General features: G+C 46.1%; 1 protein-coding gene across 3 annotated transcripts in view; it reads right to left on the bottom strand.

Annotated features, from left to right (window-relative positions):
• Positions 1-23620, bottom strand: part of LOC144123021 (uncharacterized) — a 134001-nt gene that overhangs the window by 39357 nt on the left and 71024 nt on the right. For 2 of the 3 annotated variants that reach the window (XM_077655946.1, XM_077655948.1), the window contains exons 8-9: positions 8175-8487; positions 1740-1895 (exon numbers count right to left, since the gene is read on the bottom strand). In XM_077655946.1, coding sequence (XP_077512072.1) covers positions 1740-1895; positions 8175-8487 — 469 coding nt within the window. The remainder of the gene's footprint in view (positions 1-1739; positions 1896-8174; positions 8488-23620) is intronic. The other variant, XM_077655947.1, reaches the window with a different exon arrangement.

Consider the following 23620-nt stretch of genomic DNA (forward strand, 5'->3'; position numbering starts at 1 on the left):
GAACCGGTGCTGTCCTGATGGCCGACGATGAAGATGGGCCGCATCGAAATGGAGGGGGGAAACAGGTGGTTTCCAGAACTATGACCATACTAGTCCGGACTGTTTTGTTCGAACGAGAGAGCAGGGACGGCGCGGAGACAAAACAGCAAATTGCAATAACTGGAAGCAGCAGAATGTCTTGCGCCAATATTTCCGAGGTCTCCGTACATGAACAGCGACCAGAAACCAAGCGCTACTCGCACTGGAGTCTCTTTAGACCAGCTCCTTCACGTGGTTTGAAACACGCGCTCGGAGAATCGTAAACAAGAGCGCGGTGAAAAATAAACAAGAGCGCGCCCGGACAATATGGCGCCGAGCTCGTTTCCGGCTTCAAAAATGTCACGTGATGGCCCTCCTCTAATTTTTCCTTCCTCCATGCGGCCAGGAAAGCAAGCGCGAGTGATAACGGATGATCGTGCGTTTCTGTATACGCACCACTCGCCCCGGCCATAATGTCTCTCGTCGTGTATCTGCTGCGCTGCGTATTTAGCCACGAGAGACGGCGCATTTTTCGTCTTTTCAGACCTGCCAACTTGGCTGCCTCTGGAGCTTCTTATACCGCTGCAATTGTAGCTAACCTAATAAGGACAAGACAAAGCAGGCGCCCAACAGGTGCGTGTTTGAAACGGGCGAACACCCGCTGTCACTTGCACTTGCTTTTGGAATGCGCGATCTTCCGATATCACTTCCACTTGCTTGCCTAGCCGCCTCGTGATTCGCGCGAAACGCGTTTGTTTTTGCGGCCGCTGCTTTATATCATTCAGCGCAGCCCTGGCAGCGTGAAGCGCAAGCACTGAGCGGAAATGAGGCCGAGAGCCCACGAGCAGGCACTGCTTTATTCTGGCCACGCATGCGCACGGGACGCACAACTCGAACCCAGAGCCAAACGTTAGGTTAGACGGCGTTGACTTGCTCCGCAGAGCACCATCTGCGCGCTCTAGACAGGGCTGCTCACCACTGTAGGTGTATTTAGGAAGCGATGCACCGTGAGGCCGATCGGCATCGGCCTCTGTCGTAGTTGAAGCCGTCTGCCAACATTCAAATGCATTCTATTCCAATTCTTCTAATTCTGTCGTAATTACATTCTGCTCCCTTGTAGTTGGTGCAGCTGTAAGTACCAGTTTCTACCTTTACTGGACTACTTTTCGTATTTTCCCGCCTCTTATGGCGTCACACCATTTCGACCAAGCACGAATTTTGTAACGCCACTGTGTGGGCGACGTTGCATTGTTGTGTCGATGAGCATCTAATGCTTTCGCATTAGAATAAACAAATGCGACCGGTCACGGCTCCATTCGTCTCAGGACATTCAAATGCATTGAAATCTAATTATTTTCTAATTATATTGTAATTGTACGGTACTTCTATTCTATTCTTATCTAGATCGTGCAGTTGGGAGTCCCGATTATTAATATTTACTTTTTGTATTTTTGCGCTTTGATGACGTGACACCGTTTCGATAAATCACGCCTTTTGTAAGCCACCTTCTGGGCGACATTGGATTCTCATGTTGGTGAGCGGTCTAATCCTTTCGCATTGAAAGAAACAAATGGGACAAGGCCTGCCATGCACATGCTTGCCAACCAGACTGACACCATTAAGCAATCATCAACCTAGCCACGGCCACAACACGCAAAAGGCCTCCTCGTGCTACCAAAACACGCAGAAACTGGTGACACGGAAGGGAACAGTGCACCTGCCTTCCGACGCGCACTTCGTTGAGCAGCAGCGGCAGGTGTCGGATCAAGTATGCCGGGTGCAGCACCTTGATGACGGCCACGCCCCGGACTCCGCTGGTGCGGAAAACCTCCGAGTGGGGGCCGCTCTCGCACAGCTTGACGCAGCCGTCCGCGCCGCTGCACGAACAAAGCGAGAGCACGAGTGGAGCGGAGAACCTAGGCAAGGAAGGCCTAATGTATTTGTTTGTTTATATATTTATGCGTACTGCAATGCAGTGTGCGCTATGGCAGGAGTGGTTTAGTGCAAGGCACACATCAGATTATAATATACAATGGTAAGCTAACACGAGGGCTTGCATTTTAAGACGACAATACACTGAGAGGAAAGTGTAAGTATAGAAGAAAGTTGAAACTGGCCAGCCGGAACCAAGTGCAGCCATTGAGCATCTTGGATGGCGGTTGCAAAACTTCGGGATGAACATGAGCGAATGAACTCGGCTGGTTATGGATTCGACTATTTTGTACAGCGGGGGAAAGAAACTTTAATTTTAACATATTAATACGTGTGGAGTGGAGTAGCTAGTTTATGTCCGGATGTCTTCTCGTTGATATTTCTGGTGCGAAGTTGTACCTATGCAGGTACAAAAGAAGCAATGATCGCTCTATGACTCCTTAAAGCGCCTTGGGTAGATGTTGTGCGGTCCTTCTTCAATTTCTCATACTCTTGACTGCTGAGTAAGGTAGATATTTTCTCTTTGTAGTCCCGTTTGTCCAAAACGACTGCTGTGTTGCCCTTGTCCGCTGCGAGTATCACTGTGTTGGTGTCTGACTTGAGTTCTAGCAGAACTTGCCTTTCATTCGGTGGTAAATTTGATTCTTTTCGGTGCGCTTGCATGAATTAAGTACACGTATTGTTTTGAGCCGGACCTATTCTCGTACACCAGAGAGCGCAATCCTGTAACCGATCATTCCGAGGACTCAGACCATGGAATCAACTTCGAAAAAACTCGCATCCTCGGAACCGAAACAAATTACCACAGAAGGCTCCTTCTGGATTCCTGGCACATCCGAACGACCCCGAACAACATCAACAGCACAAAAGAAAACTTGTCCCGAGTATATGCCCAGGGACATCGCTCTTACACTCAAAAAAAAAAGTCGCCATTGACCGCCTCCCCACCGTGCGACTTGACTAACAGCCTTAACCACCTCCCCCCCCCCCCCCACGCCTTTCGCATCATAGCTTTCTTTCTTTTGGCCCCCTCCTCCGGTCCATACTTAAACACCCTAGCTACTGCCCTCAGGCACCTCTGATCAAGGAGCCGAGTCGGCTTCGAAACGTTGGGTTAAAATTAAATTTTTGGTTGGAGATGTGCAGTGTATTTTAAGTCTTCAATCCCAACCACACAGGCAAATCTGTCAAAACGTTTAGTTTTCAAACGACATCACACCATGCCATCTCAGTAGCATGTGTATTAAACGTGCATTCGTAGTCAAACAAGTTCCTCGATGCGACTTAAATCTTCATCACTGAAATGAGTGCTCGACTCATCAGAAGAGGAGTTGCACGAGTCACAAATGCTGAAGACAACCGGTTCAATTTCAGCGTCAACAATAGTATCGCGTTGTCATGCTTCAGGCTCAACTTGCTCTACATGAACACAACAGTTTTGCCAGTTTTCCTGGCTTACAGACGCCAGTGCTTCCGGCAGGAGCTTTTCGACTTCAGCCAAAGTGAAACATTTGTTCGACTTGCGGTGTATCCCTTCATCTGGCTCCAGACAAGTTCTATGGGAATGAACTCGCAGTGGTACGGTGGTAAACGAAGCACTTCGTGGTCATGGGTAGCTGCCGGAGTGTCGATGCGGTACACAACGCTCGGTGTGTTTACCTTTTGAGAAAGCTCCAGCAGTTCTGCCCTCACCATGTCCTGTGACCACGGAAAACTTTTTTTTGTGAGCCAAAGCTGAATATCAGCATCGCGTAGACTTGGTAGGTGCTTCTTGAAGAGCCACGCTATGATATGGAGCATTGTCCATGAAGAGAATGCTATTGGCCGGAATGTTTGGCAAAAGCTTGTCGGTGAACCACTTCTCAAAGCAGTTGCCATCCATCTCAGAGTGGTAGTCAGCGTGGGTTCCTTTTTTGCTCTGAAGAAGTCAGCAGCGTCTTGCACGAATCCTGTTGCACTGCTCCCAGCATGTACAAGGATCAAACGGGCTCCTTTGCCCGAAGGCGCAGCCAATCGCGTTGTTAAACCTTTCAGGAAGACATCCTGAGATGACTTCACAGTCTTGTCCTGCCAGACGTACACTTTTGTGTGCCCTGCGATGACCCAGGTTTCATCTAGATAGATTATGCACCTGTAAATGCGAAATAACCGAGCGCACGAGTTGATGCTTCTAAGTAAACAAACACACTGCAGCATGTAAGTAGGCAACGCACTGAATTAAACACACTGCTGACCACTGTTTCACAAACAGCCGCTCTAAAACAATCCGGAAAAAGAACTATCTCGGCTTTATTGCTCTCTTGTTCGGGCTTATATTTCGCGCCCAGGTGGCATTGGTAGCCTGTTTATATTCACTGTATGTTTACATGGGGTAGTTGACTAATCCGGAAACCTTTGATATCTCTTCACTTGCGGTGACTGCGAACAAAAATTGCCAACGTTCGCAGCAGTAGCGCCAGTAACTCGCACCACAGGAGCAACGAGAAGCGTACAGTGGGCGTTCATTCGTTCCTACGGTGACGACGAGATGGGACTACCTATTGCAGTGCTACGACTTTTTTGGCAGTTTTGTTGTTTTTGATTGCCGCACCAATTGGGATTTAGCGATTAAATCTGACCCATGCAGACACGTCCCGCACCCAAACGCAGCGCAAAACTGGCCGTGAAACGTCACCTCCACGCAAAAGGTCGGCAACAGCCACAGCCGTGGTTACGACGATTTATTTTAAATGTGCTATTCTGAACAACACTCACTGATACGACTACGAGGTTGCAACGCTAACATCAAGCTCTATATGAAGCCAGTCTAAACGTGCTGCGTAAGAAAATAAGCAAAAAGCAACTCGTGCCTAGCCTGTCTTCGGAATTCCTTGATTGCCCGCGGGTACCTGCGACGCCAGGCAATGATGTCACTTCGCTCGATCAACGCAAGGTTCCGTTTTCTTTTTTGAAATGTGAATCCGACGTCCTTCATCAACCTCCACAACGTCGTTTTCTTGAAGTTCTGCAGGTCGTCGTTCTCATTGACAGCCTTTAGCACACTGTCCAGTGCTGGGACTTCCCACTTCGCGTACATACTGTGCACTTTCAGACGGATGGCACGGACTGTGAAGCTGTCATTCTTGACTGTTCGCGAGCTTCAAATCTTCACGTCGTGAAGTCTTTTCATTGGAGACGCCATAGGCCCACACAGACGCTCCGCCTTGATTTTGGCAACGGTACGGGGAGATACTCTGGGATCCTCGCTCGCAGCACTCAGTGCTCCCTGAACAGACTTCTCCGGAAAACGGGTCTTGGTACGGGAGTACACATTTGCAATTACTTGCTTGGCGTGCCTTGACAGCTTCGATGTACTAACCTTCGAGAAAATGTGTACGGGAGAGGTGGCCGAAGCCACTGAGCTGGACGCCGTTTTCTCAAAAGTGAAAGGGAGCCGGAAAAGTAAACATCGGGGCCAGGGTTGCGGGGACAGCGAAAACGTGAAATGGAAAAAGACGACAAACGCAAAATACAAAATCACAAGTCTCGATCGATTCGCTCGCAATAGGAGCGTTTTTTGTCACGCCGATGACAAATTTATTATCTACGAAGCCTGCCGTCAAAGCCTTTGTTATTTTTCGCTCACTACAAGCAACGCACTACTTTGTGCCGCGGATGGAGGCAGCTCAAAAAAGAGCGCTAGCTTTGGCAGCGTTGCACACGATGTTTGAAACTGAGTGTAAGTGGACGCTCTCTCGCCACAGCACCTCCGCGCTGTCGGAGCACATTTTTTCCACCGTAGTTAGACACATGATTTGACAAGACGCACAGAGTAAAACGACATATTATGTCCTGCCTGTCTGAGAGTGTAGTGAACATATCGAAATATTCAGCTCAGAGATCAGTAATGAAGTTGCCATCCGAGTGAGTAAAATCAGGAAGACTAATACACGTAACGGGTGGTTCGGAAATTGGACAAGCGAGCCAACCTGAAATGAGTTTATGGTGTGAGGGCACATGAATCACCTCACAAGGGAGCTCTTTTTCGGCTATATTACGCTTCTATAAACTAAGTTGAAGACTGAATACAACCTACTTGCACTAGAAACAACCTGCTTTAGTCCAAAAGGCAACGAAATATTTGTTAGCCATATATTATTGCTTTATTATGACACACTACAGACTGTTGAAAACTGAATACAACCTACTCGCATTAAAAACAACCTGCTTTAAAATTTAGCCCAAAGGACAACGAAATGTTTGTTAGATATATATATATATATATATATATATATATATATATATATATATATATATATATATATATATATATATATATATATATATATATATATATATATATATATATATATTATGACACACTCCAGACTGTGGTGCAACTGTATACAAGGAGCGTGAAGTCTTCGATGGAGATAAATCTTGATGAAGCAGCGTTTCTCTCGATCAAGAAATTAGAAACAGCATGAAGTACATTAAGGGAAGAGTCCGGTGAATGATACATAAGAGAAATAAGAATACACCGATTGTTTAGGTAAGTTTTGCACCACAGGGAGTCTGTTTCAAGGCGAGAATAATAATAATAATAATTGGTTTTTGGTTGAAAGGAAATGGCGCAGTATCTGTCTCATATATCGTTGGACACCTGAACCGCGCCGTAAGGGAAGGGATAAAGGAGGGAGTGAAAGAAGAGAGGAACAAATAGGTCCGTAGTGGAGGGCTCCGGAATAATTTCGACCACCTGGGGATCTTTAACGTGCACTGACATCGCACAGCACACGGGCGCCTTAGCGTTTTTCCTCCAAGGCGCCCGTGTGCTGTGCGATGTCAGTGCAAAAACCGAGAATCATGAGACAAATCTGGTAAGCAGTGTCATACTGTCACCAGTACTACAATCCCTGTCTAATCGCAGGGACATAAATACCGCCATGCAGCCACGCCTCCATAAAGCGAACAACATGGGGGTAATAGGTAGAAATACGAGACAATAAATCTGGGAACTTTTTAGTAATACTGCGAGCGTTTATAGTCAACAAACCAAGAGTATAAGAATAGTCAGAAGAAATTCAGGAAGTGGATGAGACGGAATTCGAACACCCATGGTAAGAAGAAATAGGCTGATTAGATGCCTTACTAATGAGTTCTGCTGTTCAAGTTTTAAGCGACATTCTGAATGAAAGCATGATCATATCGTAACTTCACGACAGATCCGTTGCACTGCATAGAGACGTTCGTCTCATTTTTTTTCGAATGGGTCGAAGCTTTGCACAGAAATCTTGCGTAATAAAAAAACTGGAGTCTTGGAGTTTTTAGATGCTTTTCTGCAAGTTATCTTCAAGTTATCAGTAAATACACATTTAACGTTGCTGAGCAGTGTGTGATGAGCGTTACTGGTCCCAACGGCAAAGACGGAACCGCCTTCGAATAATTTAGACGCTGACGGAACGGCATGCGCTGTGCAAAACAGACTCTAAACTGAATTTTGCTAGCTATGGGCTGGTAGCTTCCCTACATGCATGGGCAGTGCACTTTAAGGTGAGGCATCATGCAATATCTCACTGCTGCAAGGCTTAACATGCTGTGTGTGTTTACAAAAGTGAATTTTGAGTTTATTAGGCACAGATTAGGTTAAGGTAAAGGAGAGGTAAGGTTTGTAAAAATAAGCGTTACCAATTAACCGTAGACTATAGCTGCGTGGGTTCATAATGGTTAAAGTTTTTCTGGTTAGGTTGCGCATGATTAAAATGTGAAATGCCATTGCAGAACCTGATATTATTTATTGTCATCTACTGCACCTCGTAATATGAATGATGTACTGTACTTTTACCCTTTCCTTTTGCTGTCACAACAATGCTGTTCATGTTATTCGTTGCTGATATTTGACGCCTGCTAATGAATACCGGCCTGGGGTCCTCCCTGTTAAACTTGTTTTTAGCTGCTTATTCTGCAGTCCTTCGACATCATGTACATTGATGCAAAAAGCGTCAATGCATTATTATATTCTATTGTGACAGTCATGGAGCATTACTCTCTGCCTTTCCAAACATGTAAGGCCAGAAAAGCCCTAGCTCTGTTCTTCGCAATGCTCATTTCCTGCATTTTTTGTGACATTCAAGAATTAAGAAAAAATTCGCAATACTTTGAGTTATGCACTACAATTTCCCTGCTGCATATGAGCTTAACCGCTTAATGTATCAGTACACGTTTAAAATACACGATGTGCTCACATGTCGTGGAGCATGGCGTGGAACGTAAGCGGCACACGGTGCTTGCATTCACCGAGGAGTTCTCCGAAGACCCTCTCTGACGACGGGCCAGGAAGCAGTTGCCCAACGGGCACAGGCGACAGCGGGTACGGCATATGCACGACAAGCTGCTCACTGGCGCCACTGCCAACCGTGTCACGAGTGTTCTGGCCGCCTGGCGAAGTCAACGGCGGGAAAGCTGAACTGGAACTCGCCGCGGGAGATGGCCCGGTAGCTGGAAGCAGCGCGTAAGCGCTCTCTTCCGAAGACCAGCATCGGTCCGTTTCGGGGACGCCTGTGCACAAAAGAAAGCCAATCATGGGTGGGAATATCTGGGATTAGTGATTGTTGCTTGCCCCGCCGCGGTGGCTCAGTGGTTAGGGCGCTCGACTACTGATCCGGAGTTCCCGGGTTCGAACCCGACCGCGGCGGCTGCGTTTTTATGGAGGAAAGACGCTAAGGCGCCCGTGTGCTGTGCGATGTCAGTGCACGTTAAAGATCCCCAGGTGGTCGAAATTATTCCGGAGCCCTCCACTGCGCACCTATTTGTTCCTCTCTTCTTTCACTCCCTCCTTTATCCCTTCCCTTACGGCGCGGTTCAGGTGTCCAACGATATATGAGACAGATACTGCGCCATTTCCTTTCCACCAAAAACCAATTATTATTATTATTGTTGCTTTATTAAGTTCAGCCGAAAAAGTGCAGATACAGGCATGCCTAAGCCATATCAGAGTCCTTCAATGCTTTTTCTGGTCACGAAACTCCTCCGTCACGCAATGGGAGAGGTTCATATACCGCCCTCGCCTGCCGCGCCGCGGCGCCACTGGGCACTGAAGGGCATCGTTCGGCGAGCCAGACGGCGAGCTCGCACTGTCGCGACCGGTCGGGAAGCGCTGCCGCTAGTAATTTGAGTGTGAATTTCGACGTCTGCTATTGTGTTGTGCGTTGACATCATGTAGCTCGTGTGCGTGGCACCATGCCGAACACTTGTTGCGTACCAGGATGCCGTTCCGGCTACAAAGGCGTGACAGAGAAGGTCTCGTTGTTTCGCTTTCCTGCTGACAAGGAGCTGTCGGAAAAATGGAAGCGTGCAATACCTCGGGAAGAAGCTGGTGACTTCAGTTTTGATTCTAAATATGCGCGTGTTTGCGAAAAGCACTTTCACGCTGCGGACATCATTCGGGTCGAGGAATATGCTGTGAACGGCGACGCGGTATCATTGCAGCGGGGGAGGCCGGCGCTGCGCCCTGACGCTCTTCCAAGGATTTCTGAAGGCCTTCCAGGCTATTTGACAAAGTCCAAACAACGTAGGCGGTCGCCAGTAGCTCGGAAACAGGTGAAACGACGTCGCGAGTCATCATGTTACAGCCTGCCGACTCAAGATGCCGCCGAAGCGTGCTCGTCTGCGACTGATCCTGCACCCGCGGGTGACGACATTGACGGTAAGAATTGCTTGTAGGCTTATTTTCTGTTTGCTTATTGTCTCGGCAGATCAGTGGCTTCCTGTCACGAGTTCGAGAGGATTAGTTTTAAGCAGTATTTTAATCTTTTTGCAGTGGTAGCACTGACGACGACCGACAGCGGTCGGGACCGCACCTCGGACGCGGCCTGCCAAACAGATCAAGTCGTCGGCTGTGTAACTTGTGTTGAAGTACAATCATTGAAGCGCCAGCTACGTGCCGCAAAGCAACAGCTTGAGCACTGCCAGAAAAAGGTGGCGACATTGAAAGTGGAGGTTAAAAAGCTCCAGAGGCTTCACCAGAGCGTTGGGAATCTCTCGGAACGCGGAAAGCTGATATTTCATCAGAGCGTGATGAAGGCAAATGCAAAGTCTGCGAGAGCTGTGCGGTAAGTGTCAAATGCGCACCGTGAGTAAAATATCAAAGGAGTCTCCTGCTTTTTACTCGTTTTTGTTACTATTTGGTCATGTAAAAAATAATATGCGTAATCTGTATTATTTCAACCTGAAACCTGCCAGATATTTCAGTCGAGCTAGGGAAATGTATCTTCTTTCAATGTGAAATGGCATCTTTTGTATTGATAACTGCGTTCATCATTTACCACAACAGTGAATGTCATCAGAGCATACATGCACTCTGCTAAATAACTGATGGTGTAGACTGAGGCACTTTTTTGTATTCACGTGTCCACATCATGTTAGCCTCCTTTTTATCCTATGTAGTATGTACTTCCGAATACATGAAGAATGCTTTTTGTAGCTAAAGAAAATAATGGATTCTTGGCGACATATTTGCAAAATTAAGGAATGCTGACAAGTTTTCTGTGTACTGTGGTTTCCTTCTCTAGATTGCCAGCCCAAAATGGCTTGTGTGCATGTGCTGGTATATGTTAGAACCATGCTTTCAAATCCCTCAAAGTAGCTAACAGACGTGATACATAAAAGGCTTTGGTGCTTTGCGGTCAGTTCTACGATGCACAGATCAAACATATGTGCTACAATTCCTTCAAGGGGTGCACTGAAGCATTGCGGAGTTTAATTGGCATGTTTGCCCGTCACTTATCTGGTTGCCTTTATGTGATATTGCATTGTGTATTGCACTGGGCAAAATTTATAGGTGTCTGAGTTCACAGCATGCCTATGAATGCGAAATAATTTTGTAGCTTTTCTGTGTAAGGTTGAAAATTCTCTACTTTGATTTTGGTGGTGGGCCCCTGCTTATTATAGTGGCTTGTAAAGGGCACATGTCGTGGCATACGCATGTGTTTGGCCTTTCTGCTTATCTCCTTTATGCATTTGCATCTTGCATGTACATGCATTTGATTGTATGATCATGAATGCAAAACGCACTGCAACCTTTCCCCACCATGTATAAGAAGGAATGGCTTTATGACTGCCTGCTGTTGGAAATTAAGTCAACTGCTGCCTATACTTTCCTTCATGAAAACAACTTTCTACCTTTGCCCAACCCACGCACCTTCTACTCATATATGAAGAACTTAAAGGCAGACTTCGGGTTTGATGCTAGCTTGTTCACTCTGCTGAAAGAGAAACTGCAAGAAATCCCCGAGAGAGAACGACGAAGTTTGACGTTGTTTTTCATATTTGATGTTCTGCATGTGCCTTACTCAAGTAGGCTTCTATAAAAACATTTTTCTTTGCAGGTGCACTCATGTTCGACGAGATGAGTGTGCGAAAGAACCTACATGTTAGAGAATCTGACATGAAAGTCGTGGGGAAAGTGAACTTTGGGGAGCACACCCGGCCAGGGGACCAAGAAAAAGATGCTGACCATGTGTTGGTGTTTCTGCTTAGACCTTTTCTTGGTGGATGGTCCCAAACAGTTGGAACATTCTGTGCGTCTAGTGCTTCTCCTGGCTCTGTCATTGCAAAACTACTACCGGAGTGCATATTACACCTGTCGAATTCTGGTGCTGTTGTTGATGCAGTGACATGTGACAACTCAACAAGCAACCGATCTGCCTTGAGGTCCCTGGGTAATTATCACACATCACAATAATTTCACTTGTATGACAGCTTGTTGAATACTACTGTGAAACTGGATTCCATCATAAAACTTGTGTGCTTCTTGTAGGCATAAATGGTGGAATGGAACACCCGTCAACATCATTTCAGCACCTTTGTGACTCGTCAAAGGATATACACTGCATCATTGATCCACCCCACATAATAAAGTGCATCAGAAATAATTTGCAGAAAGTTGGAAAGTTTCTGGTATGGGAAACATTATTATTTACACCATATCGACAAGCACAGAATATTTTTTCACCAGGAACTCTTTTCTCACTCCATTGCTACCGCAAGGACAAGAAGTATACCATTATTATTATAAGGAACTCTTGGAGTACGAGGAGCAACAGGCTGGACTCCGTGCTGTCGCAAAGCTCACAAAAGCCCATGTACACCCAAATGCCTTCCAGAAAATGAGTGTGAAACTTGCGGTTCAGGTGAAACATTCTTCATGCACATTTTTATGGATGAATATATCGAATTACTGTTTGTCTCTGAACAATGCTGGACATGTAACCTGGACGAGTTTTTTCTTTCCAGCTGTTCAGTGCGTCCACTGCCACAGCTATGGAATTTTACAGCAACCATGATGCCTGGAAAAAGCTGCATGGGTCTACAGCGACATCAGATTTCACCAGGAGAATGAACAGCCTTTTTGACGCTTTGAATTCTCGAAGGCCAGAGCACGTCCAGTACAATGAAGCTGAACACATTGCTGAAAGATATACGTATGCCAATCTTTTGTGGAGAATGGTTCTCGTGTTTTATTATTGAGCTTACACATGTTTATCTTCCAGATTTTGAAAGAGAATGTCGCATGGCTTGATAGCTGCTGCAAGTGCATAGAAGAGCTTCCAAAACAGAGGCAGGTGTGTTTTCTCAGCAAGCCCACACGTCAGGCTCTTCGAATAACCCTTATCAGCACTCTTTCACTTGTTGAGAACCTCCTGTCATCTGGGTTTCGCTATGTATTGGTTGGAAAATTTCGTCAAGACCCGTTGGAGGTAAATATGATAGTTATCTTAATTTTGTTTTGAGCAATATCAGTAATAACAAAATATTTCTATTCCAGAGATTCTTCGGCATAGTGAGACATGTTGCAGGTGATGGAGGGCAGCCAACAGTCCAGCAGTTTTTGTTCATTTATAGAATGCTTTCAGTAAACAACTTAGTACAGCCACCAAAGCGAGCATCGGTCAGTGGAGATAGACCGCAACTTCTTCTCAAACTGCAAGACCTCTTCATTAAACAGAGCTCCACTACTAACCATGTGAGCAGTGCTATATTTAAACACTTCACATTAATATTGAACATGCAGTTTTCGGGCTATTACTGCACTGTTGAGCACAATGATGTTGTAGCTCTGTTGTGGGCATTGAAATCAGCTGGACACTGGCAGTCTTATAAATACAGCTATTTAAAATTTTCACTTCGTCGAGTTTGTCTTGCTTGTAGAACAGGGTTTTTCTGTTCTTTGCTATGAATGAGATATAATATATTCTCATGCTATTAGGCTCTGAGGGCCTTCATAGTGTGTCATGCAGTCCAGTACCAAATTCGTGGATGTAGATAGCTGCATTACTGATGGAAGTGTAACTGAAATAAAATTGTTATTGAGCGCAAGGGCAATCCACAAAAGTACTAATTTTGCTAACCAAAATTAGTACCGTTTTGGAAGAATGGTAGTAATTATTTCTTTGGCCTTTTCTTTAACCAGCACTCCATCATGAAAAACTTGCAATGTAAATTTCAGGTAGACTTCTTCTGGATGACATCCTTTTGGAGCCTGGTGACTTCACATCTGAAGCCGCAGCTTCCCATCACCATAACACCCCAAAAGAGGGTATACTTGATTACCTCGCAGGTTACATCACGAAAAAATTCTCAACACTCAGCTGCTCGAGTTGCGTAGAAACACTGAAAGCTGCCCAACAGAACCCTTCTGGACTCATACTTGTAAGGTAAAAGGGATCTCTGCAAGTTCCCTCAAACCAGCTAATCTCCCTGCTCAAAATTGTGGAAGACCACATCGAATCATTTACAGTGGACAGAATTGCTTGCGGTAACGTGTACATGAACATTGTTGAGAAGGTTCTGCTTGACAGCCGTACTGCCTCAGCTGCTGTTGGGTGTACATCTCACTTTGTGAGTACGACAGCAGAAGTCGTTCATTTCTTTCTGAGGACACGCTTGCATTTTTTCACTAGAGAAAAGAATAAGCAGATGCGGGCAACTGGGCGTGCCATATGTCCAGCAGGTGGTGTCGTAAATGCTGGCGTCGTAAATGCAACACTGAAAGAAGCCACATCACAATCGCCAACTGAATTGCATTTTCTGCCAATGAAGACCTTTTTCATTGACTTCCAGTTAACCTTGTCCTGTGCCTGCTGGGGCCCACACTATGGCAGTCTAGATAATAAGCCCATCTCTTCATCTGACTGAAGCACTCTGCTAAAATTTTATTGGTATCTACTCTGTTGTAAGACACGGGTTGTCTGCTCTCTCTATTACATGTTCATTTGCTCCTCTTGACTTATCCTTGATTCCACTGTTTGTGACTGCTGTGTGTGTGATCTTCATTTTTGCTGTGTGCATCATCATCCCCTATGTTCTTTGGCAAACGCACAAGAGTATGTAGAACTTTGCCCATGCCTTGCTGCCGATGCAAGCTGTTGTATCTGTTCATTGTTCATCACAGCTCGATGTATAGGTATCGCACATGCGCCTGTATGCATAAGCGCTGACTACTTTGTCCACTGCTGCTTGGGCCACTAAAAGGCGGCTGGCAGTATTGTAAAATAAACATCAGGTTGTGTTTGTTTTTCAGTCCATGCAGCTCCTTGTTTTGTCTTGTAATTACCACTATCATTTTAATTTCCACTGCTATTTGAAATGTTCCTAATCTACTTATTGAAATGTTTTTAATCTTATCCTAACATTTGTTAGCCTAAAGTTTCCGTGTCATAAGTTGGTACTAGCACCAACTGTCCTCTTCCTTTTGGGGAAGGAGTTCAAATGGAGACTACCGGCTAATCATCCTGCAGCTCATTCTTGTTTGGCTAGTTTTATTGTCATGGTCAGGTATCCCTGTCACTATATTGACCTCAATAAAAGCATTGCCAGTAGTGTCCTTCAATGCTCTGGCATCGTGAATCTTTTTTCTATGCCAGTACATTGAACATTACTCTCATCTCTATATTATTGTACTACTATTTTTTTATTTAATTTCATCTTTTATAATATTTACACTGTTACTCAAGACATTCTATTTTTTCTCTGCCTGCATACACGAGCCGAGTCACCTGGCAGCTTTGATGATTGCTTTATTGTGCTTTGTACTTACGTGGTCTACAAGACTATCGCTTGGTGTAACAAGGCTTGGTGTAACGAGGGTTAACATGGTAGGTTCTGATCGGTGTCGCGATCGCTAGCCGATCACATGCTTGCCTGATGCACGCTCCCGTCCGCACGCATCGACTAGCCCGAACGCTCTGTCCGGCCCTGCGCTTCCACTGACGGCTACATATACGCGTCTTGAAAGCGGGATTCACGCTTGAGCTGTCAGACCACAGTTAGGAGGTGTTGAATGAGGACTACGGTCATGTTTCAGGTCGTATTTCGCTAACTGCACGCTAGCGGTTACGCGTTTCAAGATTTGAGATCGAAAACAACGATGCGAAAGCAGACTGTCCTCGTAGCGAGTATCGCTTCCTTCTGGCAGCATCGTCAGCGTTATATCTCGTCTACAAGGCGTTAGTGCGCCGCATCACGTTCAAAAATGTATAAGGGGCAGTTCAGAATAAACAAGAAGCTGCGCAGTTGTACACAAATCGTCTACTTCAGAGAAGTATCTGTACGTCGTTGCGTCATTTCCTTCCCTTCGCCTTTCTGATGGAAGGTCGTTATATTGTTCTTAGACTAGATTGGAAGGAAAACTAAACCGACTGTCGCTGAAATTTTCGACTAATTGGGTGCAAATACCTCCCGTGATGTAAAGCCGGCTGGACCGGGCAGGCGGCTCCGCGGCGGCTCGGTGCCCTTCAGTGCCCAACGGCGCCTCTAGCGGCCAGTGCTGACCCTATATGAAACTGAGGCGGAAGTTTCGTGACCAGAAAAAAAGCATTGAAGGACTCTGGCCATATGTTGCCTTGTGTGCACATGCCCTTAAGTAGCGGCCACATTCAAGCAGCGCAAAACTGAGAGAAAAACAGGACATTCGAAATGTCCAGTTTTGCGCATAATGTCCTTTAAAAGTAGCTTAGGGCAACAGTCCATACGAAAAATTACCAGACGAAGGGAGGCCAGTTGTCGGAAGCGCGTTCTTCTTATTCCCTTGCTAATATTACGCTATCTTCTGGCGAATAATATAACCTGTTGTTCTCCATAAATCACAAGAGTTCAGAATGTAACCCATATCGTATACATTAGGCACTGAATGCTAATTCATTAGCCAGTGTTTTTCTCATCCACAATGAAGCAAAATGTTTTGCCTGTGAAAGTGGCACTCGACACTTGCTAGCTTTTTGCGTATGTGCGCTTCATTATATCAATAAACCTAAAAGAGCTGATATATTGGACCCGTGGCACGAAACAGAAGAGCATTGCGATGTGTGCAAAATTATTGCAGCAATCTTTGGCACTGTATTCAGTTCAATTCAATTCAATTTTATTTCGCCATATATTTTTGAAACTCTTGGGCAAAAAAAAATTAGCTGCGGTTTAACTACTGTTGAACCTGGTTAGAAAGCAAAATCTGTGGTGTGTCGGGCAAAGAGACGCGATTTGGCGTCTGCCGCGTTGAGTGCGTTCCAGACACTGCATAGGCAGCGCGTCCATCCGGCCACTCTGGCAGGTGGCAGTTAAATTGAAGGTTGATCAAGAGAGTTTGCTCACCCAATGAACGGTGCGGCCTATTGGTGCAGTGCTGCGTGTCTGCCACAGCGTTTTCGACGCTAACGCATGCAGCCCAATCTTTCTCTCACCACCACCACGTATCTCAAAGCGCGATTGAGGCGTCGACTGACTCAGGGAGCCAGTATTACAGCTTCCATTTTCTCAAAATCATCGGACTCTAGAGCGTTGCCAACGCCAACGCCAATAGACAAAATGAATGCCGAACGCCTATAGCTCCAGTGACGGCAGATCGATGTATGAATGGAAAAAAACTTTATTTGCGATTTAAAGTGTTCTTGATCGTTCCGGGTCACTGGGCGCCGCGATCAATCCTTCGTCCAGGATGCCGCACTTGACAGCTGCTATCGTGGCTCGGCGTACGAGAAGTCGTTGCGCTTCCTCGTCCTGGCTGGCCAGCAATTGCTCCCACTGCGTCGCACTCGGGTGGTCTATTCTAGGCTCTAAGTCTGCCTTAGGGCAGGTCTATGTGACATGCTCTAGTTTAGGTTTACCGCGGCACCACGGACATTTGGCCACGCATTGTGTAGGGAAAATCTTGTGTAGTTTGTGAAGGTGCGGGTAGGTACAGGTTTGTAGTCTGCGCCAGTCTACACTTCCTCTTTTGGATAGCCTTTTGTGTTGGGATTGGTAGCGTTTCCGCTGACCCTTGTAATGATAGGGTATGTCTGAGTACGGGGGGGGGGGGGGGGGGAAGGGGGGGGGTAACAGGGTCAAAGGTGCCTGTGGTGCAAAATGCTGAGTCTGCTCGGTTGGCGTACCCTCGAGCTAACTCGCCTGCGGCCACGTTGCCCCTCATCATCTCATGTCCCGGAACCCATTCTATATTATCGTGTGTAGAATATGATTGGCAATGCTGTCCATCCTGCCTCTTGCGTAGTTTCTGCATGCTTGTGTGGCGTCTGTCACTATAGTGAGGTTCTGTCCTGTTGCGTTGTCGTGCGATATTGCCAGAGCAATGGCGGCCTCTTCAGCTGCCTCTATGCATGGGTTGCTTATCGTTGCGCTGGTTATTTCTTTCCCTCCTTCGTCTGTTACAACGGCGATCGTTTTGTGTTGGTGTCGGTATTTCGCTGCGTCCGTGAAGACTACGCTGGGATTGTCGCTGAATTCCCTGCTGAGAGCTCGGACTCTGGCTTGTCGTCTTTCATGCTGTATATTGGGGTCCATGTGTGTGGGTATGGATCTTCCGCGAATGTTGTTTCTGTCTTCATTATTAATCTGCTCCTTGTCTTTTTCTGTGCCCACGGTTGCCTTAATTTATCCATTAGGTGTCTTCCCGTTCTGATTTGAGTGAATCTGTCTAGTTGCGCACTACCTTGCGCTTCTCGTAGTTCGTCGAAGGTGTTCGATACTCCCAGTGCCATTAGCTTTTCGGTTGGTGTTGACATTGGAAGTTTGAGCGCCGTTTTGTACGCTTTGCGTACTATGGTGTCGATTTGTAGAGTCTCTTGCTGGTTTAGTTCGTGGTAGGAAAGACCGTACGTTACCCTGCTCGTGTCGAGGCTGTCTACGAGTCTTAGGGTGTCCTGTTCTTTCATCCCCTTCTTTTTACTGCTTACTCTTCGCACGATTCTGGCGACTTGCTCTGCTGTATTCTTAAGAGAGGAGATGGTTTTGCTACATCGTCCTGTGTTTTGCAGCCACATTCCAAGCACCATGACTTCCGTTTGCTCAGGTATTTTCTCGTTTCCGAGTTTCAAGGTAACTTGGCAGTCGTATATCCGTGTACCTTTATTCTTATGAATTTTGATTTTTCTGCTGAGCACGATAGTCCTCTGGCCCTGGCGTATTGTTCAGTATGGTCGATCGCTCTTTGTAGCTGCTCTTTTGCTGCTAGGAAGCCTGTGGTTGCCCATATTGTTATGTCATCTGCATACATTGCGTAGCTGATGTTTTCTATTCCGTCGAATACTTTCTTGAGTCCTATCATCGCTACGTTGAATAGTTGCGGTATTATTACTGAGCCTTATGGGGTGCCCTTGCTTTGCAGCGTGAAGATCTCAGATCTTGTGTTTCAGATGCCTATCGCATCCGTTCGTTCCGTCAAGAAAGCTTTGATATATCGGGAAGCTCTGTTTCCGCAGTTTATGTTATCGAGACCTTCCATGATGGCCGCATGTCCCACATTATCGAAGGCTCTCTTTATGTCGAGCGCTAGTACTATGTGTTCTCCACTTCTTGGCATTCCAGTGAGGACTTCCTCCTTTAATTGCAAGCGTACGTCATGCGTGGAGAGCCCCCTTCTGAAGCGAAACATGGCATCAGGGTAATATCCGTTGTCCTCCTTGTAGTTTGTGATCCTTTCATTGACCACTCTCTCAGCGGCTGAGTGACGTCATAGCTGTCACGTGGCCTCTCCTCAGTTCGAGGTCAAACTCGCGCACACAGCGCACACGGCGAAGAAGCTACGGAGGGGAGTGGTCAAAGCGGTCGCTTTTAAAAGCTGCTCCAGGCAGCTTGACGAACCCCAAGACAACAAAACAAGGCACAGCAGGTTGAGAACGTTACTAATCCATATCAGCTAGTTCCAATCTTAAATTATTCGCGTGTACTAAACTAGCTTTTTGAGATAACCTGTCAAGTTAATAGCGTGTTCTTGAAGGTCTCAAGGAGCAGTGTACAAATTGTAAATATGAGCAACAAGGAGCATGTCACTAACCTATTGATAATATGTCAGGGCATCCGAAAGGTGGGCAACCTTATGAGGTTTCGACCTCATGAGGTCAACCTCAACGTCAAAATGACCTCAACCTCATGTCGTGAGGTGATGTTGAGGTGATGTTGAGGTGAGGTCGGCTACGGCTCGAAATTTTGTGTGTGAGGTCTGCAAATCAGACCTCAACCTCACGCGTGAGTTTGAGGTTGAACGAGATTGTCATTCAGTGAAGTCGAAATTTTGAGGTCGAGATTTTTGCAGTTGCCGCGGCTACCTCCCACGAGCGCCGCTTGGGAAGCGGCGTTGTAGCGCACCGCCGCAGTGTTCATGCAATGACGCTTCGTGTTCGGTTCCCCCGTTTGGACCACCGGAGTCCACTCTCAGCTTTCGACGCTGCACCCTGACGGCCTTTCAGTCCGAGCCAACACGAGGACGCACCCCTTCCTGGACGGAATGCTACTGCTATGGCACGCCACCCTCCCTCCCCCTTCCTCCGTTGGCGTATCAGCCGTAGCTGCCAAACTATCGGGAGCGCGCAAAGCACGTTTACCCGTGGTAGCTTTGTCTGATGCCACAAACAAATACGTTCAGTACAACGAGCACGCAAGAAATTCGTCGAGGCGCGGATGGCTCTATTCAAACTGTTTAGTGTTCATGCTCGTTGCCGGCGCGGGCGTCACGGCTGTTGCCCGGCATTCGAGTAAACAGGACCCTGCTTTACTATCAGCAAAAAATGAAACGCGAACAAGAGAGTTGAGACACAAGCAGGAAAATAAGAATCTCTTATCCAGGGGAACTTCAGTGCAAGGTCATGTTATTTTAACTTCGAAGGTGCGAATACTATTCTGAAGCGTTATTCAAACTCACTTGTATTTCCAATCCAGGAGCTAATATGTTGGTGTTTTTGTGTTGCCACCTCAGTTTTTTTTGTTAGCGTCTCATTCGTTGCTTATTTTACATAACACGGTGACTCAGCATAAACCGGAGAAGTCGGCACAGGCGAGAGAATGTGATTCAGCTCCTAACAAGGATACCTGCTGATTTCATCAAAAAGGCACGAAGCTAGAAAAACCCGTTTAACACCGTCGAAGCTTCACTTAACATTATTCGCCTTAAAGACCCCCTTCAGAGGGTATTACATAAGGGACGCGTTAAAATATTCATTAACAAGTACAAGTAATTGCCTTGAAATATAAGTGCTTACAGCATCTGTAAGTGCAGATCGGCGCGTGCGATTTCGTGGGGAGGGCATACCAGTTCATAACAGTTCAGTGATCGGTGTCTTCCGCTTTTGAGTGTTACATCACTTCTGTATATTCCCGTTTCATAATGCAAGCAGATGCCAATATAATTTAATTTTCATATCCATCCGAATAACCTCGCTATAGTCTCCAGTCCCATGTTCCTTCTCAAAAATTCACATAATATGGCGCAACACCGCAGCACGGGAAGAACGCACCAGCATAGTTGTGTTATAGAGGCAAAAATATGCAAAACTATAACGAATGCATGATGATTGGGTGGCTACTTTTACTTTGATTTTTCAATGATCATATGTGTGAATAGAACTGATTACAATCTGGCGCTGTGCTGCTGAGTCGCTGTTGCAAATCTTCTAATATGACGTTTATTGGGGCACACTGTTGTTCGCTTCTGTTTCAGTGCGCGTTTTGTTTGTAAGTTTGTTATGATTGTCTTGGTTTTTTTTTTTGTCGTATATGGGATCAGTTAGGGTGGTGGCATGGCTTGCAAAGGACCAGGCACTACCCACACCGTTATCTTTCCTTTAACTGTTTTACAGAGATGACCGACATATGTGAGGAAATTACTGAGCCAATTCCTTTCCTCAAAAAAAAGAAAACAATTTAATTTCATTCGGGCGGTGCTCGCGGGCAAAAACGTCGAGGACGCTGGCGCACCATTGATTACTTCAGTTTTGAAGGAAAACAAGTGCTTGACTCAATGCACCTTCTCTCAAACTGCCTGACGAAATGGTACCCAGAATTCTGTTCAGGTGTATGAGTATTTGGGCGGTGTTTTTTTTCCTCGGACCGAGAGGGGGGGGGGGGGGGGGGGGGCTGGAAAAAGATTGCGCTTCAGCGAAATTTAACAGAGAGAGCGGTTCACTCACGCTGCCGACTCTAGGCCAGTTGTTTTGACCCGTGTGATTTCAGTAAAGTCGGCACAGTGTTCGAAGGCGTAATTTAGCCCGTTCTTGCAAAGTGCCGTGGGTTCGCCGATTCTCAGGATTTCTAAACTATTGCCATCGCCACCTGGAGGAAAGTCACGTGAACGGGGGAGGCTCGACCTGTCTGGACACAAGAAGATCAAAATCATCATCCTTATTTATTATCTGCAAGTATTCCTGTTTTCCCGAAGAATTATTGCATTAGGTTACAAGGAAATGTAAATTATTTCATCTTTATTGTGGCAACTTTCAATTTGGTAGTGGTATATCAGACTTCCCCGGGATCATAAAGATACACTATTACCATCATCACCATCATCTCGGCGGTCTATGTGTCGCTGAATGGTCTTTGCAGTGTGTCATACATGAGAACTGACGCGTTTACCTGCACGCTGGACCATCCAAATGTCATTAATGTGGACCGGGTTGTGGACACTCTTTGTAATGCGTCATGAGCACATGTGCAGTAATGTGGGATCCATGTGTACCTTGAAATGAGACGTGTCACAACGAAGAAGGTGAGAGGGGGGCAGCTATATTTGCCACTTTACCGCAGAATTGGCCAAGAAGTGTGGGACTATTATAAATTAGTCGTAAATATTCTGCAGTAACTACAACCCTAACATGACAAAACTGTTTCAAAGTAAAAAGTACGCGCCATTCAATATTTTCAAACTTTCATGTCAAGAAAGTGGCCCTGACTCATGCTCGATTATCCCTTTTGCGAACATGTTTCCATGATTCAAAGGCCTAGCTACACATCGCTTTATATGCGGCTAATCGATGCGACAACAATGTGGCCAATAAACTTCCGGGGATGCCAATGTCTATATTTATAGATAATTACACATCAGTTCGCATGCGTTTCACGTAGTTGGAAAGACCATTTGCCAGATGATATCTTGTGTCTAAACGGATAAATACATTTGTTTCCTAGTGGGAACGTTTAATACGAATGCACTTCACGAGGCCAAACCGGCTGAGCGGTTTGTGTGATGCTTGGAGCTTGCGAGTGGCCTTGGGCAAACAATAAATAAATAATATTGCCGCAACGAGGAGTAGACTCCCGTGGTGGCGCAAAGAGATCAGCTTCGCTGGCCACTGAACGACAGCACTAGGCTACTGCCGCAGCCGATCAGGTCTCGTGGCAAGCTGCAACACATTCTCGCGCTGCGCATTGCTCATCGCCCTCTCCATCAACTACTGCTATTATCAAACTATGTGCCGGAAGGAAGTGTGCGCTGCATATGTTGGCGTGGACACCGTTGTGACAGAAACACGGCAGTAGAGCAATACGAATTTGCATTGACAACATTGTTGCAGAAGTGCAGCACTGCAGCATAGGTCACCGCCGTACACTGGGTGAATTGGCATTGACGAAGAAAAAGTTTAACACGTGCATAGCTGTCTCCCTGGGTCAGTGGACATCTCAATCGCGCTTTAGGTACGTGGCGGTGATGTTCACCTGCAAAAAAAATTTGCTTTCGCACACAATTTCGTGCTTAGCAATGTTAAACAACCAGACATTTTTTATTTATTATAGTTTTTATTTTCTCGCCTTACGAGTTGACCGTATTTGTTTAGCCGAGACTATTCCAAGCGCAAGCACTAGCCATGCTTTTAAACCCTCGCGAAGCTTGAGGTAAGAACCGAAACTTGCTCCATGGAGACTCGACTCTCGAGGTCCCCTGGCGCATAAATTTGGTGTCTCGCTCAACCGCCGGAACATCTCGTCTATGTACGGGTCTCAATCGAGGCTCCGAGCCAGGAGTCCGAGAACAAAAATGTATTTGAAGTTCTTTATTTCAAGTACTTAACTTTGTTCAGTCGCACAGTTTAAAAAAAATAAAAGAAGCCGCTCGTTTTCACATAGACATAAATACAACGCGCCTCTGTTGGTGTACTAATGTCGCAGCTTGTTAAGTGCTTTCGAAGGCAGAATACAGTGGACTGAAAAGAGCGTTTGCTGGACGGCAATAATTTTAAATCTAGGCTGAGTCCTCTAGCTATGCCGGGTAGAGCTAGAAAATGAAAATATACTGATGATATGCGCCTGCGCGGCTGTTACATTGGAAAGCTGCGACAACTGGACGATGCGTCAACGAGAGATTAGGAGAACACCGAAGATTGCTCGGGGGAGATTCTCTTGATAACCTCCCTAAACATTGCCGCACGTGCGT

This window comes from Amblyomma americanum, chromosome 3, assembly GCF_052857255.1.
Source record: "Amblyomma americanum isolate KBUSLIRL-KWMA chromosome 3, ASM5285725v1, whole genome shotgun sequence".
In the NCBI taxonomy this organism is placed as follows: domain Eukaryota; kingdom Metazoa; phylum Arthropoda; class Arachnida; order Ixodida; family Ixodidae; genus Amblyomma; species Amblyomma americanum.